The following is an 18,474-nucleotide window of genomic DNA, read 5'->3' as shown; positions in this document are numbered from 1 at the left end:
AACTGAACAGTGGAATCACATAAAGTTGAGCAGATTCAACAAAAGAACAACATATCAGATTTCAGTTTCTTTTCAGTTTCAAATTCCTATTTTTTTTCTGATTTTCTGTTTCTGTTGCTGTATCTATGTGTGAGTGTGTATGTGATTGCTCTATTTTCTGTTTCCTTTCTTTCTATCTTTCTCAGATTTCTGTTTTTCTCTCTCAATCTGCCTTTCCAGATTTTTTTTTCTTTCTAAAATTCTCTTAAAGTCTCTCTTAAGAATTCTCTCTCTGTCTGTCAAACTCCTCCCTGAAAACTGATCCTAAAATCTGTTTGCTTTCCCAATTTCACACTCTCTTTTCCTCTTAAAACTCTTAAAGACTGCCCTCTTAGAATTCCTTCAAAACTCTCCTCAAAAATTCTCTCTCTGTCTTAAAAAACTGATAAAGACTGCCCCCTTAAGGTCTGTCCAGCTCCTGTATTTATACAGGGCTGGTTCTATACCAATTAGTATTGGAGGGACCCTTTATCCCTTTAACAACCAGAAAGTTTCCATTGAAACTTCTTTTTAATACTTTATGTGATCCTAACATGATTTTCAGCAGCCCCATTATCCCTTGTTCCCCCTTTATTACTTAAATATAGCCATTAACATTACATTATAATACACTAGCACTAACACCCTGTTTTTTACTGTTTCATTCCCAGAAATGCCCCTGACCTACTGTTATTACTTGAAAAATCAGAACCCACTGTAAAACAGATTCTACAATCTGTATAGACTTAACTATCCTTCTGATTTACAGCTATAACCAATCCTATGACTTTCCTAACACAATTGTATTTGACCAACTTTTGTAAACTTGAATTCAAACTGGACATTACAACAATATTACACTGAATTCAGAACTAACATCATAACAACATATTACTGAAATTATCATAACAATTCAGACTGGATTAATCACTGAACCAAAATCAGACACATACAGGATCATTGCCAATACTGACAATGCCCTGAAACTTTAATATTCAGACAATAACATATATACAACACTTATTTTGACAGATTCATATAAACCAGGATGATTTAACTGATGATTATCTACAATATCTGTCAACAAACAGTACATAATAATAGAAAACAGGTTGTTTCAATCAGTATTATTATGAATGAGAATTCATAATATAACTAATCGACGAACTTGATCGAGTCGATTACACACATTGTCACTGAGCACAATCAACAGAAACAATTCCCGTTTAAAATCAGGTAGACGGGTAGGAGACAGTATGATAATAAAAGATGGAAAAATTACACAGACTAAAACAAACACAAAAATACATGTATAATACACAAAATAAATAGAAAAAATACCTTTGAATCTTCAATTTTATTCCGACTCGAACTCAACTTGGACTTCGGATTTTTTTTGTTTGAAATCAAACTGACCTTAGTCGAAGTATTTTCCACTGAAAATACTTCGACTAAGGTCGATTAAACCTCAATCTTCATTTAATATGCACGGAATCCAAAAGTTTGGTATTTTTTAGGGTTTCAGGTTCTTGGATCTTAAATCCGAACATTTCAGGGCAGATTCGAAGGGAACCAAACATGATACAAGGGTGAGGGTAGCCTAGGGGTCATTTGGTGTTAATTTGAAACGGATCTGAGTTTGTTCTTGTTTGGTCCGAATCTTCAAAAGAAGATTCGAGAAGTTCAAAGCTGATTCGAACTAAACTAACTTCAGATCCATAACAAGGGTTGTTAGGGAAAGCCATGGTGTTAATTTGGGGCTGATTGGTTTAGATCAGGTTTTCAGGCCAACCTTCGATTTAAGATTCGAAGAGTTGGGGCCTGATTCGAAGGAAACTAAGGTCGGATTCGTGTAGGGGAGGTTCAGGAGGTCCTAGGGTGTTAAGGTGGTGACCGGCGGCATTGATGCCGCCGGGTTTCAGGCGGTGGAATCCTAGGGCGGCTAGGGTTAGGAGTGGGGGTTTGGGACGATGATGAACAGTGTAGGAAGGGGGGTGTTCGGTTAGGGGCCGGGGTAAGGTTTGGGATTTATATAGAGGTGGGGTGGATTGGTATCGTCCGTTGGATCAAGTAGAATGGATGGCTAGGATCTTTTCACTTAACCAAACGATGTCGTTTGGTTTAAGTTGGGGGACGGGTTGAACCGGGGCAGTGGGTCGGGTAATGATCACGGGTTAGGGTGATGAGATCTCAGCCGTTGGATGAATTGAATCCGACGGCCCTTGATGAAGGGTGATGAAACGTCGTCGTTTCGATTTGTTTGAATTGGACCGGACATGGGGCTGTTGGGATTGGGCTGTGAAGGGAATTAATTTGGTTGGGCCTGGATTTAAATCCAGGTCCGATTTTTATGTATATGTATTATTTTATTTTATTTTCATTTTTTCTAATTTAAATTTCTAATTGTAATTATAAAACAATTTTACCTTCACAAAAATATATTAATTACTCTATAACAATTATTTAACACATAGACAAAAACATCAATCACACAGTGAAACATTTAAAATAAAACCAATGCATATTTTTGTGATTTTATTTAAATTATCTCTTAAATGCATAATTAAATCCTATATTCATGCAAATATGTATTTTATTTTATTTTTGTTTAATTATGACAAAGCAAACATTTTACGGACATAAACAAATTTTTAACATCACGCAAATTCAGAAATTACACAGTAAAAGAAATTTATTTTGATATATTTTGGAGTAGTTTTTCGTAAGGCAAAAATCACGTGCTCACAGGAATATATGGAGGTCGAGGATTAAGGTAGTAGAATAGGTAGTCTAGAGTGTTCATAAAAGTTGTATTGGCATGCAGTCTCGCTTTCAGTTGGTAGTAGGTTTTTATGACTAACTGTTTTCATTGTTGATCACCTTACTGTGTTGTTATTTTTATTCTGATTTTATATGGTTTTTTGGTACTGTCCCTTCTTGTCTATATTTTCATTAATGCGGTGCTTATGCTTTCCTGAGCCGAGGGTCTATTGGAAATAACCTCTCTATCCTCACAAGGTGGGGGTAAGGTTTGTGTACACACTACCCTCCCTAAACCCCACGGTGTGGGATAATACTAGGTATGTTATTGTTGTTGTTGTAGTGTTGGGTGTGCGAGCAAATTCTCACATTAGTAGTTAAAAAAATTAGGAACCTACGTATAAAGTGTAGGGACTTCATACTTGTCTGAGGCCTTTTGGGTAAAACCGTACGGGTTTGGTCCAAAACGGACAATATGACATCATATTAGCCCAACAAATGGTACCAAAGCACAGGTTCTGTTGGACGAGTATGGTGATGGCAGGATGATGTTGCGGCCGGGTTACCTTATCCTTGCGAGCTTGGAGACGTGCACACAAGATTATGAAACTAATTGTAGGCTTTGATTGTCATAAATACTCTGACAATGTAGTGGCACATAATGAATCTCGAAAATTGACCCGGGTGACAAGACAGTGAATCTCGAAAATAGATCCGTGGATCGTGGTGATAGGCCACGTGGAACCTACTTACAAGGTGTAGGTATCTTTTAATGGTATGAGGTCTTTTTGGGAAACCATGCGGGTCTAATCCAAAGCGAACAATATCAGTTAGTGTATATTAGACCAACAATTAGTGTATAGTATAAGCTATCTTTTGATTTTTTGTCTTCTTTTTGAATTTTTGTTTTCTTTGTTGATTCATGTACTGATTACAGGAGAAACAAGTTGTTACAATAACAGCTTCAATGAATTCATCAAAAAAACAGAAGAGAATTTCTCATCAGAATTAGGCAATGACTTCGAAGTTTGCGAGAAGATTGAAGTCAACCACGGGATGTTTATAGCTACACAACAAGCAGCAAAAACATTTTATCATCAAGTTGTTCCTTCTACAACTCTCACAGTTCATCGAAATCTTGTTAATTCCGACTTAGTAAAAATACCTCAAAATACAACTTTCTTTGATTGTTTTTTGAGGAAACAGTTATTGATCACTAGGCCATGGCTGAGAGCAGTGAGCACTATGGTTGGTGTAATTGCACTTTTACATGTTTTTTGGATATATTTCAGCTTATGTTTGGAAAATGAAGGATCTATAGAAGAAAACATGGAAGGGAGTGAGAAAAAGAAGAAGAAGAAGAAAGGTCAAGATTATCAGTGGATTTGCAAAGAAAAGAAATGGCCATATTTCACCCTTGTATTAGCTTTTTCTACCATTTGGTTGCACCAGATTGTTCCTTCCTATTAACTCTTTTTTTTTTTTTTTTTTTTTTTTTTAAATTCTTGTATTACTAACCACATTTGTTCTTAGAGCCCCTGAATATGATACCAAAGGTATCTTGATATAGTTGTATTTGAATTTTTCACATCTGATCAATATTTTATACAGTGGTTTATTATTTTGTGGCTTATCCTATCAGCACTTTCTTGTCTAAATCGCGCACTCAATCTGTTAGTTTTCGAATTCAAAACAGCTTAATTGTTCATCTAGTTTTAATTTTCTTTGCTAATCTTTTTGGTTGTATTTTAGTTTAACTAGATGTAAAAGCTAGTTTTGAACATTGTCCTTAATTCATTATCTCATTATAGTTTCAGCAATTAAGATGAGGAGTTTAAGTTCTATACATTGAGATCATAAACAGTACTTAAAACTCGTGGGAAAATTACGACCTCCTCGACAACCTCAATGAGCAGAGACTGGTTCAGTATTGGGTGTAGAAGAAATATTGGAGATGGAGCAAATCACTTGTATTGAAATGTAACAGATCCAATAGTGGTAAGCTGTTTTTTGTTTGGAGGTAATCTGCAGTTGTGGATCCCATCGCATTGGAACTATATGGAACAACTCAGTCCACTGGTGATATTATTCACTTTGGGTTCAAGCCCGCACGGCTTTAAAACGCATCATTAGGGTCTAAGTTTTGCTTACCTATATACCCATCATATCTTCCGTATTTTGTCGATGTGGGATTTGCCTGGGGAATCACACTGTCTCTCTATCACACATTTTACGACTCATGCTTGCGATCCCTTCTCCCTGTATTAGGTAATTAAGATGCATAAAAAGACATGCACTACCATATCATGTAGCAGCATTGCAGCAAATACATATAAAAATTACCAATAAGTTTTGATTTGCAAGACAAGAAAAGCAAAGCAGAGCAAGATTGATCTTCCAAAAGTAATGTTTTCAACAAATATGGAGGTATTGTAGGCCACTGGATGACTGCCTGCTATTCAATATTTATTAATGGTCAACCAACAAAGCCTTTAAGTTCCAGCAAAAAAAGGCTTAAGATCCTCTCGCCCTTCATGTTTGTCATAGCTATAGAATTCCTTACCAGATTATTGAAGGGGCTAAATGATAATAAGGAGTTTCATTATCATCTAAGATGTGCAAAGCTGAATATTATTCAACCGGGGTTTGCTGATGATTTACATCTATTTAGCAGGGTTGATGTGGGATCAGCCAAAATATTATTTGACTGCTTCCAGGTTTTCTCAAATACATCAGGTATAGTGGCAAATATGATACGCAAATTGTAAACTGAAGAAGCCCCGTCAGCAGAGGTCGTTAGGGTCAGCTCAAAAAGTAGTTAGCACAGTGTCGAGTTAGTTAGATAGATTCTCAGAATAACAAATTGACCCGTAATTTCCATTTTCAATCGAGTAGTATAAATGATTGTACCGAGAAAGTATTACAAATTCCTATTCTAATTCTTCTTCTCTTCCATTTCTGGGTTGGAACACCCGAGCATCCTCTGTAGAGCTACTGTGCAGTTATTGAATTCTCGATAATATTCCTAAATTCAAGTGTTGTTGACAATATAGTTAACAAATATTGAAAAGAGCTTTGTATACTTTGGTGGGATTAACCCAACTGTGTAATAAATCATCCTTGATTACTTGAGAGCTTTATATATATATATATATATATGGAGTGATGAAGTTACTCTGGGCAATAAAGCATGCAAAAAGAAATTCTGCCAGTGCACATATCTATAAAATTAGTTTGACAATTAGTGTGTATTTCATTTGGATGGAGAGGAACTTGAGACTACAGTGAAAATAATAGCTCAAGAAGTATATAAAGAAAATTTTGGCTGCGAAAATGAAGCATTTGGAGACTAAGATTGATACTCCCTTCTTTTCAAAAAGATTGTGTTAGTTTGACTTAGGCGTAAACTTTAATAAAAAAGAGAAAGACTTTTGAAATATTTGGTCTTAAATAAGTTATAGCATTTGTGTGGCTGGACAACTTTTAAAATTAGTGGTCTAAAACATGTCATAACAATTGTATGGCTATAAATGCTTTCTATTAAAGAAATATGGTAAAATACATAGTTTATCCATCAACCTTGCAGCGAAATCCCTGTTACACACCTCTCTTTCACGGGAAATTTTTTAAACACTCAACATTTCAAAAGTGTGCCTAAGACACCACTTTTGTGCTTGACCAATTTTTCAGATAACGTAAAAGTCATGCCCTAATAGGATCGTGACATATGTCATTGACTTTAAAAAGGAAAAAAATATTAGAAATTAAAATTAAAACCCATCTTCTTCATCTTTCCATTTTCTTTCTTAAGCATCATTGTTGCTACCACCATGGTTGTTTGTGATAAAGTTTCCAACAATACCAAAATTCAACCACACTATTTAAACAACTAGCCGAAAATAATCGAGCAACAAATTGAGTTCAATAACCCAATAATTAACAAGACCGAATTAAATTTTCAAGTTTTTTTCGATACCCCAATAATGGTGGATTGTAGATTTTTTCACCAAACCTTCAATACTGTTGTTAAAGCTTTTAAATTCTATCACAAATAAATAATTTTCATAATATTTGGACAATAAATCAACAAAATCCGCTCAATTTTAGATCTAAAATTGATATGTTCTTTCAAAAATTCTATTTGGGAAAGAAATGAGGGAGAGAGTGGTGAGGAAGTAGACTAGAGGGGGGGGGGGCCTATGGGGGGAGAAAAAAATAGAATTTTTTACGGGCTTCACACGCTCTTTTTGTTTGTAAACACGCAGGTGCTATCTGGTCAAAAGTAGTGTGTCTTAGACACATGTTTGAAAGGTTGAGTGTGTAAAAGGTTTTCCGGGAAAGAGATGTATGTAACAGGGATTTCGCTGCAAGGTTGATGGGTAAACTATGTATTTTGTCAATCTTTTTGAAACAAATTAATAAGGAAATAGTGTCAATCTTTTGCACCGAAGAGAGTATCAGTTAGTTTAGATACATATAGAGGTGGAGTATAATTTCAAGCTTATGGGTTCAGCATTCAAAGCCTTTTAAGTTATTGGGTTCTAAATTATTAATTTATAACTAATTCATGAATTTTTCTAGACAAATATAGGGATGAAACCAAAGTTACTGAGTTCGCAGAAGTTTAGAGTTGTAAATTAATAATGCTGGCTCCACCCCTGGATACATACATATTGTAACTAATAGTTAATAGTAAAAAGATGCACAAGAAGTTTAGAGTTGGATGTCCAAACTCTATTTTTTTAATCTATGGCTTCTGATAGAGCCTTGACACTTGTCGGATGTCAAACGACAACCTCAACAGACTTAGGGGTCGTTTGGTAGGAGGTATCAGAAAAATAATGCAAGTATTAACTCTGTGCATTACTAATACCTTGTTTGGTATATTTTTTTTAACATGTGTATAACTAATACTTGTATTAGTTATACATCATACTTGGTATTATCCTATGTATAAAAAATGCATAGAAAACCATGACATAAGTAATACCAGGGCTATTAATGCATGTATTTGTATGGTTAAAGATAAAATTATCCTTAAAGTCCCTTAAAGCTAGAGAATATGGAGGGCATTTTTGTAAACAACTATTTTTCTTAAAAATTATGCAATGCATTATAATTTTTAATACACCACACCAAACAGTATATAAGAAATAATATCTGCATACTAATGCTTGCATTATTAACCCATACATTACTAATCCCTGCATTACCAATACACCTTATTCCGCATTATTCTTATACACTCTACCAAACGACCCCTTAGTTGTAGAGGGCGATTGAAAATGAGGCTCACATTGTTGAGTGATCTTTAAAAAGGAAGTCGGCCTTCACTATCTTCCAATCTTCAAAGGACAGTGGCCACTCGCCTTGCTACTTTGAAACTGTTCAGCGGATTACGCCGAGGCGGTTAGGTGGGGAGTCAGATAAGATCTTCACCCTAAGACTGACTCTATTCGACACGTCCTTTTTTTAGGGAGGAGGTCAAGGGGCTAGCCACCTTTGACTGGCTTTGAATTTGAACAGAAAAGGAGGTGGTCCAGTCGCACCTTCCAGTACGGCTACCTTGTTACGACTTCACTTTAGTTATTAGCCCTTTAAAATTTAGGGATAATGCCGCTTTTATTATTTAATAAATATCTCTTTTCGATCAGATTTCCCGGCCTACCAACCCTTTCTTAATCTAAGGCATCTACCCCTGTTGTACTTATCAATCTGGTTGGTAAATAAATTATTTGCTTACACCCACACAAAAAGAAAAAGCTTTTCACATTGGACTGTAATTACCAATTTCCACACTACAAGGGGGTTAATCGCAAGTCAAATAAACTTAAGGGTCTAAGTTAAAACTACTTCCCAAGAGCCGGCCCATTCTCAGTTAGGGCTTTATAAAACCCTAGAAGCTGCTGCCTCCTTTGCCCTATATAAACAACACACAAATCTCCACTTCCCACAATCACTTCGTTATTGCCCCCTCTTCTCCCCTTTTATTCTCAACTAAATCAATTAGGATTTTATACTCTTGGTGTTTATTTGTGCGTACTATGTGTTTGTGAAAATGCGTCGATTTACTGATTACCAGCGATGTCTATTTTTAAATGGCCGTTGTGTATGAGCCGACGCTATATCTATGTTTCCGTTTCTGCCTCAGAAAATTTTCATTGGCTCTTTAAAGAGCTGCTTGAATCAGATCTGGAGATATTTTAGTATCAATCAACAATTCTATTTCTATTTCTTTTTTTGTTTTTTGAAAATGAAGCAAAGGAGATGGAAGTGATGATTATTTCCCCAGATGATCGAAGCTGAAATTACTGAGCGCTTTTTATGTATTTTCTTCCTTCGGGGAGAAAATCCAAGCCAGATATTCTGATCCATCTCCTTTCATTGCATATTTTTCTTTATTTTTTAAAAATAGTATCGCGAGTAAAATTGATAATTTAAAATTAATTTTTTAAGTTGAAAAATGATTATTCTTTTTGAAAAAAGTAAAAAGGATAGAGTTTCAGGCTTTAGTGTGAACTTTACAATGTTTATTGATTTTGATTGAATTTTTTTATGGATGTGATGATTATTTCCCCAGATGATCGAAACTGAAATTACTGAGCGCTTTTTCTGTATTTTCTTCCTTCGGGAGGAAAATCCAAGCCAGATATTCTGATCCATGTTCTTCCATTGCATTTTTTTCTTAATTTTGTTGAAGTTACGAGTCATTAAAAAATAAAAAAATTTGTTGGTTAAGTTGAATTATTTTGTTCTTAATAGAATTTGATTGAATGTGTATATGGATGTGATGATTATTTCCCCAGATGATCGAAGTTGAAATTACTGAGCGCTTTTTTATGTATTTTCTTCCTTCTGGGAGAAAATCCAAGCCAGATATTCTGATCCATATCATTTTTTTTAATATTCGTATTCGGCTTGGAATTTTATTGAATTTGAAAATAAATTTTTTAGCCTTTTGTTTCCTTTGAATATGGTTTCGTTAACATTTTCAAGTTTTGCTCAGTAAAAGTTTAATTCTATGTTAGTATTTCTTAGTTACATATTGGAATCACTCTTTTTATAATTTTTTAGAAGCATAATATTTCTGGAATAACAAGATAATTGCCTTAATTAGTAAATCGGATTGGAGTTTGAGCTATAGCTACCTTTCATTAAGAAAGTTTTAATAGATAAGACACTCAGATGTAGCAATTATTTCTATACCTTCTGACTTTCAGCTTAAATGAGACCATTGAAAGTACTGTTAAAGGCCCATATGTATAGGCTGTCCCAATGCCCTACTTTACGTCTGATCTATGTTTTAATTTTATAGGCGTTAGGACATAAAAACTCTATTTTTTGGTTATTGAAAAACTCATTTTTAAAAAAAATTTAGAAACTTGAAAATTTTCATTCAATAAAATTTTCATTTTTAAAAACTCATTATTATAATAATGAATAATAATGGTGTAAACACTAAAAATGTGTAAATTAACTCCACTCCATTACACTTTTTATTACACCAAAAAAAGATGTTTTTTTTGGGTTTTCACTCGGTGTTTGGCATCTGCATGGATGCTTGATTATATTTAGATGCTTGATTATATTTAGATTTGCGTCGTGTAGGGTCGCTTTCGGGGGAAGCGGTTTCTACCAAAGAATTTTTTCATGCCTAAGGCTCGAATTCGAGACATTTGGTTAAGGGAGGATCAGTCCCTTAACCATGTTTCCATCTATTGCACCACATCTTTTGGTGGTGATGTACCTTTTATATTCTTCTCTCTTTAGTTTAATTTCTACATAAATTTAAACTTTCATGATTAATATGTTTGCTCCTATAAATACTCTATTAATGTATTATGAAGTGCAAGATGAGTAGTCTAGCTAATACTTTTTCAAATCGATAATTTAGACTATTAATAATTCTTCGACTTACGTGTGCAGTTTGTAAAATTATTTGAAAGGTTTTTATGTAAAAAATGGATTAAATTGTGAACTAGGGCTTTAAAACTCAACTTAGTTGACTTTAGTTTACATTTTGAGCAAACGAACCCGAATAAAAATTTTGACCATTTCGCTAGTTCTGTATATCGTGATTTAAGACTTGGTCATATGATCAAATTGAATTTGGATGTCCTTAGATCAAATTATTACCATTAAACGCAATCTAGAAATCTAAGGCTAAAGATTTCTTAAGTTTGATCGTAGATTTGACTTTTGAGAAAAATACCTCGAAATGGAATTTTGATGATTCTAATAGTTTCGTATGGTGATTTTGGACTTAGGCACATGTTCAGATTTGGATTTGGAAGTCTGTAGGATAACTCGACGCATTTTGGCGAAAGTTGAAAAATAGAACATTTTTGGAAAGTTTGACCCAGGGTCGACTTTTTGATATCGGAGTAGAATCTAGTTCTGAAATTTTTCATATCTTCGTTATGTCATTTATGACATATATTCAAAATTTGAAGTAATTCGGACTTGATTTGATAGGTTTTTACATTGAATATAGAAATTGGACGTTCTTATATCCATTAGGCTTGAATTGAGGTGTGATGCACAGTTTTAGTATTTTATAATGTGATTTGAGGTTTTGACTAAGTTCATATGATATTTTAGGACTTGTTGATGTATTTTGTTGAGGTCCCGAGGACCTCGGGTGGATTTTGAAAGATTAACGGATCAATTCTCGTGAACAGTCCCTGTGCACAGTACTCGAAATTTTCTGGACAGATTTAATTCTAGCAGTCTGGGTTTTGGGTCATTTTTTTGACTTCAAAACTCAGATTTTGGCAATTTTGAGCGAGAAATCACGAGAATTCTTGAGGTAAGTCCCTTGTGATCATTGTTAGTCAATATTATTGAATTATTATTGAACATCTCGGCTAGATTACGTGTTTTTGAGGTGTAAATCGGGAATTTGGGCCTAGGGATTTGAAAATGAGATTTAATGATTTGGAGGCCGAATTGTTGTCGGATTTTGGTAAAATTTCTATGGTTGGACTCGTGGTTGGATGGAGATTCATATTTCGTAATTTTGTCAGGTTCTGAGACGTGGGCCCCACGAGTGAACTTTTAGTGTAATTTCAGATATTTAATGAAAAATGTAGAATTTTAGTGGAATTAATTCATATATTTTTTATTGATTGAATCAAATTATCGTGGCTATATTCGGGTTGATTGGAGGCCGATTCGAGGGGCAAATACACTTTGGAGTAGAAATTTTGCTCAAATTAAGTTAAGTAACGATTATAAATCTGGTCCTGAGGGTATGAAACTCAATCATTGTGTCGTATGATTATTTTGGAGGTAACACACATGCTAGGTGACGGGCATGTAGGCGTGCATCGTAGGGATTATGACTTGGTCCGTCCCGTGAGACTGTTGAGTTAATTGGCCTACTGTTTAATACATGTTCCCTCTGTTTTCATAGAAATTGACTGTACTACATGTTAGAAATCATGTTTAGGCCTTATGTGATCACTGTTGAGACCTGCGAGGTCGTGTACTTGCTGAATTAGCTGCTAATTGCTGTTTTGTACTTAGTCATAACTTTTCTTACTTATTATGCCTCCGTCTCTTGTTGTATCATTATTGATACATGACATTACCTCTGTTTGGGCTGTTTATATGATTTTTGAGAGCCCGAGAGACTGGAGAGATTGATAACTAAGTGAGGCCGAGGGCCTAGTTGTGAGATTATTGATATTATAGCATGTGAGTTGTCCATGCAGCACATGAGTTGTCCGTGCGAATCCAGATATTATACTATAGCACGTGAGTTGTCCGTGCAGCGCGTGAGTTGTCCGTGCAGATCAAGATATTATACTATAGCACGTGAGTTGTCCATGCAGCATGTGAGTTGCCCGTGCGGATCCAGATATTGATACTATAGCACGTGAGTCGTTCGTGCAGCAAGTGAGTTGTCCGTACAGCACGTGAGTTGTCCGTATAGCACGTGAGTTGTCCGTACAGCACGTGAGTTGTCCGTGCGGGTCCAGATATTGATACTATAGCACGTGAGTTGTCCGTGCGGATCTAGATATTATATTATAGCACGTGAGTTGTTCGTGCAGCACGTGGGTTGTCCGTGCTGATTATAGCGCTTGGGCTGTAGGAGCCCCTCCAGGAGTCTGCACACCCCCAGTGAGCGCAGGTATATGATAGCACGTGAGTTGTCCGTGCAGGACGTGAGTTGTCCGTGCAGTTTATTGCGCTTGGGCTGAAGGAGCCCCTCCGGAGTCTGCACACCCCTAATGAGCGCAGGTACCTATTGAGTATGATTATTGAAGGCTGAGAGCCGAGTGATTGAGCTGTTGAGATGAGCTGAGTGACTGTTGCCTTGAGATGCTGTATTTATTTTCAGTTAATTGCTGAACTTAGTTGCTATGTGTCCTTGTTATACATATTTCTGGAATATTTGATATGTGGTTTACTTGAGTACGCACTAATGAGATTTAAACTGTTAAATTGAAAGTTATTGAGATAATTGTATTTGCATAGCTCATCACTACTTCTCAGTTCCTTATTTATTTTTGTTATTTACTGAGTTGGTGTACTCACGCTACCCCATGTACCTAGTGTATAGATCCAGCCACTTCTAGTCACGGTGGTTGTTGATTGAGGAGTCAGACTCAGGAGACTATTGAGGTAGCTGCACAATGTTCGTTGACCTTAACTCTTCTTTCCTTTCATGTTGTACTGTTCTATATTTCAAACAGTGTTTTATCAGTGAGATGTTGTTATCATTTAGATGCTCATGCACTCAGTGACACCGGGTTTTGGGGATGGATTGTTTAGTACTTTTGGAATTATATTCTGTTCTAAAAGGTTTTATTTAATATTAACTGCTTCCGCTTTATTTAAAAATTTTACTATGTTGAGATATTGAGTTGAAGCTTGCCTAGTACAATGATAGGCGCCATCACGACAGGTGAGATTTTGAGTCGTGACATGTTGATTCTCCAATTTTCACATATTCGTCAGTCGTATCTACTGACAAACCGTTTGTCTACATTTTAAATACAGTTGTAACTTTTTATAAAGTAGATAATCTAAATCTACCCAGTGCATTAGCGCATTGTTCAAAGTACGTATCATGAGCTTTAATTGCATCACAAATATGAAGGAACAAATTTCGAGATATTTGATATCGACGACGAAACATACCGTCATCAAAAGCGTGGATTATCTAAAATTTTTTTTGAGAAATATATTATTATCTGTGTTGCCCTGTACATTCAATATTTTAATAAATAATGGATAAAAGAAACCAACAAGTTCAATAACTACAATTACAACAATCCTCTGCCCCAAATCAATATTCTAATTATATTGGTAGATCTAGAAGCGATCTACCAGAGTATTAAATTATAATTGTAATTTTCTCATCCCATTATGTTACTTAATATATTTTCAATTTTAATTTATGTCAGTCGCTATTGTATTAATTATTTATTTTAATGTTATTTAATTAACAACATATTATATTTTATATTTGTAATTTTTATTTTTCTGATGGTTATATTTTTTTATATAATTATAACTTATAATTTTATATAAAAATTATATATACAAAAATTAAGATGTAAAATTATATTCTAACGATATTATATAAAGAGTATAAGTAATTATAAAATTTATAATATGTTAAATTAAAAGTGACATATAATAAAAGAATCATTTCTAGCACACATGCCCTCAACGCACGTTAGTTAAATGTACGTCCACCAAAGTTGGCACAATCCGCGACTGCTCCTGTTCCATTGATTGAGTCAAATTTGAAGCAAAAACAGGAGGAATTGAGTGTGTAACACACTACTAAGAGACTGGACTTGAGTAATAGCACATCTCTAAGTGTGCGAAAGGAGATTACACCAGTGAAGTCAACAGATCAGGCGAGTACAAGTAAGGGCATTTCAGATCTGGAACCAACAATTAAGAACAAGGAGAAATCAATTGCATGGACATCCCTCTTTGCAGGTAATCGTAGCTCAGAAAATGGTTTAAAATTAGATTACATCCCTCCTGCAATTGTTAAGGGAAAAGTTGTAGTTCAACTAGAAAATGATGATGTTGATAGAGAAATCCAAAAATGGAAAAGTGCACTGATTGTGTATGTTATTGGAGAGACACAGGGGTATACCTATATGCATAGATTTGTGAAACAGAGTTGGAATGGAGTGGCTGAACCAGAGGTATTTTACCATGATGAAAGATATTATGTTATCAAATTTCAATCTACAAGTGACAATCAGGAAATCTTATATTCTGGATCTTATACAATCAATAATAAATCGATGATATTGAAGCCATAAACTGTAAATTTTGATTTCACAAAGGTGTTCCTGCAGGAAATTCCCCCGTGAGTGGTATTGTCAAACCTACCCATGAGTTGCTGGGAAGGAAAATCACTGAGTAAGATTGCTAGTGCAATAGGAAAACCATTGTATGTTGATGAGTGTACCTCAAAACAAGATCGGATTTCCTATGCTCGCATGCTCATTGAAATAAATGTTACAAGGCCACTTCCTATTAGTGTCTTAGTGTGGGAACTAGATGGGAGATAATTTGAACAATCGATTGAATACGACTGGAAACCAGAATTATGTGAGGTTTGCTTAATAATAAGTCACTGCTGCAAGCAAAAAGAAGTTGAGAATCAGAACTTTATGCAGCCAAGGAGAAGGAGAAGACCAAGAGAAAATGCCCAACCAACACATATAGATGTTGGACCTCCAAAGGTAATATGAGTGGAGAACAAAAGTAGTTGTTGACAAGAATAGTAAGGCAGCTGAGCTTATGGTAACTACCAAAGCCACAACTGATGAACATTATCAACAAGAAACTGGACAGAGGCAAATGAGTTTACTTGTTAGGGAGGACCAGATGATCGCTAAGGGACCTGCTAAGGAAAGCATCAGAGAGGAGGAGCAAGAACATAAAAGCCCTGAACTTAGTTCTCCTAGAGAATTTCCAGCTCTGGCAGCTAGCATGCAGAGGAACACTAGAACTTTAGAGATAACAGGTGGATTAAGGAGTAATAATAACCTACATACAGCAGAAAGTAGGTTCCCTATCTCAATGACTTAGTTGGTGTGGAATGTTAGGGGTGTAAACAAGAGGTAAAAACAAAAAGAGCTCTTAACATACATGAAGAATAAACATATCAAACTAGTTGGATTGCTTGAGATTAGAGTCAAAGAACCAAATGTGAAGAGAGTTATCAATAATATAGTACTAGGATGGGCATAAGGGTGTATTGTGGGCGGGGCCCAGCCCGGAACCACTAGCAAATGGGCCGGTCCCTGCCGGTACTAAAAGCCCACTGTGGGCCAGTCCTCACCAAATAGCCCACGAGCCCGGGACCGTTTAGCCCGGGACCGGCAAACGGGCCTGGTCCGGTTCAACCAGCCAAACGGGCCCAACGACTATTTCTAAAAAAAAATATTTTTTTTTAAAAAAAAGGCCAACGGTCTGAAATTTAAAAAGTAGCCGTTTGTTTGCAATTTTAGCCGTTTGGCTTTTTAAAAAATAGCCATTTGGCCCTCAAGCTTTTTATAATTACACTTTTTCCCTATTCTCAAGTATAAATACCCCTCATTCTTTCATTTTTACTCACAAATTCATCAATCTCTCTCTAATTTTCTTTTATAATTGCTTACTTTATTATTGCAATTTCGTGAAAAATTGTGAAGTTGGTGAATTGAAGTATTCAAGTCTTCAACGATATTCAATTTTCAAGAAGTTGTTCGTCAATTCGGTAAACTCGTTCCAACTCTTAAGTTTTAATATTATAGTTTTGTTTGTTTTAGTTAGTATAATTTATAATTAATATGGACTTTTCTTTGAAAAAAATATTTGGTGGTAAGGGTAAGGGAAAATCTAAAATTGGTGAATCTAGTCGCCAAGCTACTACTCTTCCCCCGACTCCCTGACCCAGACCTGTTACCTGTCCTCCTCCACCTGTTATTCTTGATAGTGATAACCCTTGTTTTCAATTTTTCGATAGTGAATTTTGCCATGATGTTGCACCAGGTCAACAATTAAATGATGAAATTATGAATGCTCTTTATCCTAATCAAACTATCTTTGAAAATGATGAGAAAAATGATGATTTAGATGAAACGCAACCGGATTTAGATGATACACCTACTAGGCCTGTTAATAACCCAACTGATAATAATCTAAATGATGCCCCGCCTGACCCTCTTGTAGTAACCCCTACTTTTAATAGACAACCTTGTAAACGGACCGAAACATCTCTTGTTGGCACTTTTTACTCAACTAAGAGAACAAAATAAGGCTAAGTGTAAAACTTATGGGTCTTTGATAGCTCATAAATATACTGGAGACCGTAGCAGTACGAGTACTTTGACTAGACACATAAAGAAACACCCTAGAGATAAAGCTAGATATTTACCAATGAAAGATGCGCAAGAGTGTAGAAGTTTAGATACTGAGGTTAATCCTAGTACAAGGTCAAATCTAGTTCAACTAAAAATTAACACTGTTACCGATGACATTTTATATTATGATCCAAATAAAGATCATGAAGAATTGGCAAAAATGGTTACTGTTATATGCTTACCCTATAGTTTTCCTTCTAACTCTCACTTTGTGCATTATGTTAGAAGAGTTTTAATCCTACTTATAAAGGATGACCTCACACAACCGTAAAGAGCGATATTTATAAATATAAATATAAATATGAATATGAACAATATTTGCGCTATTTATTTACTCATGTAGATTGTCGCATTGCTATTACTATTGATATTGGTAGAAGTGGTAATGACTGTGATTATCTAACTGTTACAAGTCATTGGATAGATAAGGACTGGATAATGCAAAAGCGCATTATTGCTTATAGAATAATTAATTCACGCCACACAGGTAAGTTTATTGCTAACAGAGTTGCAGATATTTGTAGATATTTTTGCGTTAGAGATAAAACAATATCGGTTTCAATAGATAATGCTTCTAGTAACACTAATGCTATAGGCTTGCTTACAACTACACTAAATCCTGCATTTAGTAATATTTTTCATGTTAGATTTATTTATCATATTTACCATTTAATAGTCGGTGATGGTATGAAAATTTTAAATGTGGAAATTGAAAAGGTTAAAATGGCTCTTAATTGGCTTTTTTATTCAAACCGTAGAAGTAAACTTAGAAAATATTTTAAAAAAGTGATGAATTTGGCCTTAGAGAAAGAAAGGTTCCTAAACCTTGTTCGACTAGATGGAATTACATGTATGAAAGTTTAGTTGTTGCATATGAATATAGAAACCCAATAAACGCAACGTATAATGCTCATGTTGGTGGTGATGATGATGATGATGATGATGATGATGAGCACCTCACAAATCAGGATTGGACTAATACATATAAACTATAAATTATAAGACATTCCCTTGTTTATTTTATATTTAAATTTGATAATATAGCTTATATATATTATATATATATAATATATATAGTATATAAATTATATATATATATATAATATATAGTATATATTATATATATATATATATATAAGCAATTTATATTAGTGTATATATATATATATATATATATAGTTTACAAGAAAATGCCTTAGATAAGAAAAATTCAAAAAAAAAAGCCCGAAACACTTAGGCCCGTGAGCCCGACCCATTTAGCCCGGGACCATGTGGGTTTAGCCCACAGTGGGCCGGTTCCAACTAT

At 34.9% G+C, this 18,474-nt stretch overlaps 1 protein-coding gene and 3 non-coding genes across 4 annotated transcripts in view; all 4 read left to right on the top strand.

Annotated features, from left to right (window-relative positions):
- The window catches only part of LOC104224511 (NAC domain-containing protein 54-like), a 34,671-nt gene extending 30,553 nt beyond the window's left edge, over positions 1-4,118 (top strand). The window contains exons 6-7 of the mRNA XM_070156436.1: positions 3,716-3,879; positions 4,071-4,118. Of these exons, the coding sequence (XP_070012537.1) occupies positions 3,716-3,879; positions 4,071-4,088 (182 nt within the window). The 3' untranslated portion in view covers positions 4,089-4,118. The remainder of the gene's footprint in view (positions 1-3,715; positions 3,880-4,070) is intronic.
- Positions 4,119-9,045: 4,927 nt separating this feature from the next.
- LOC138878804 (small nucleolar RNA Z103) lies at positions 9,046-9,153 on the top strand. Its single transcript, XR_011402580.1, has one exon. It is a non-coding gene; the product is annotated as a small nucleolar RNA Z103 (small nucleolar RNA).
- Positions 9,154-9,333: 180 nt separating this feature from the next.
- Positions 9,334-9,441, top strand: LOC138878806 (small nucleolar RNA Z103). The gene has a single exon (XR_011402582.1). It is a non-coding gene; the product is annotated as a small nucleolar RNA Z103 (small nucleolar RNA).
- A 118-nt stretch (positions 9,442-9,559) lies between these two features.
- Positions 9,560-9,668, top strand: LOC138878803 (small nucleolar RNA Z103). The gene has a single exon (XR_011402579.1). It is a non-coding gene; the product is annotated as a small nucleolar RNA Z103 (small nucleolar RNA).
- The last annotated feature ends 8,806 nt before the right edge of the window (positions 9,669-18,474 follow it).

The sequence above is a fragment of the Nicotiana sylvestris genome, chromosome 9 (assembly GCF_000393655.2).
Source record: "Nicotiana sylvestris chromosome 9, ASM39365v2, whole genome shotgun sequence".
Classification (NCBI taxonomy): domain Eukaryota; kingdom Viridiplantae; phylum Streptophyta; class Magnoliopsida; order Solanales; family Solanaceae; genus Nicotiana; species Nicotiana sylvestris.
This window is presented reverse-complemented; position numbering and strand designations above follow the sequence as displayed.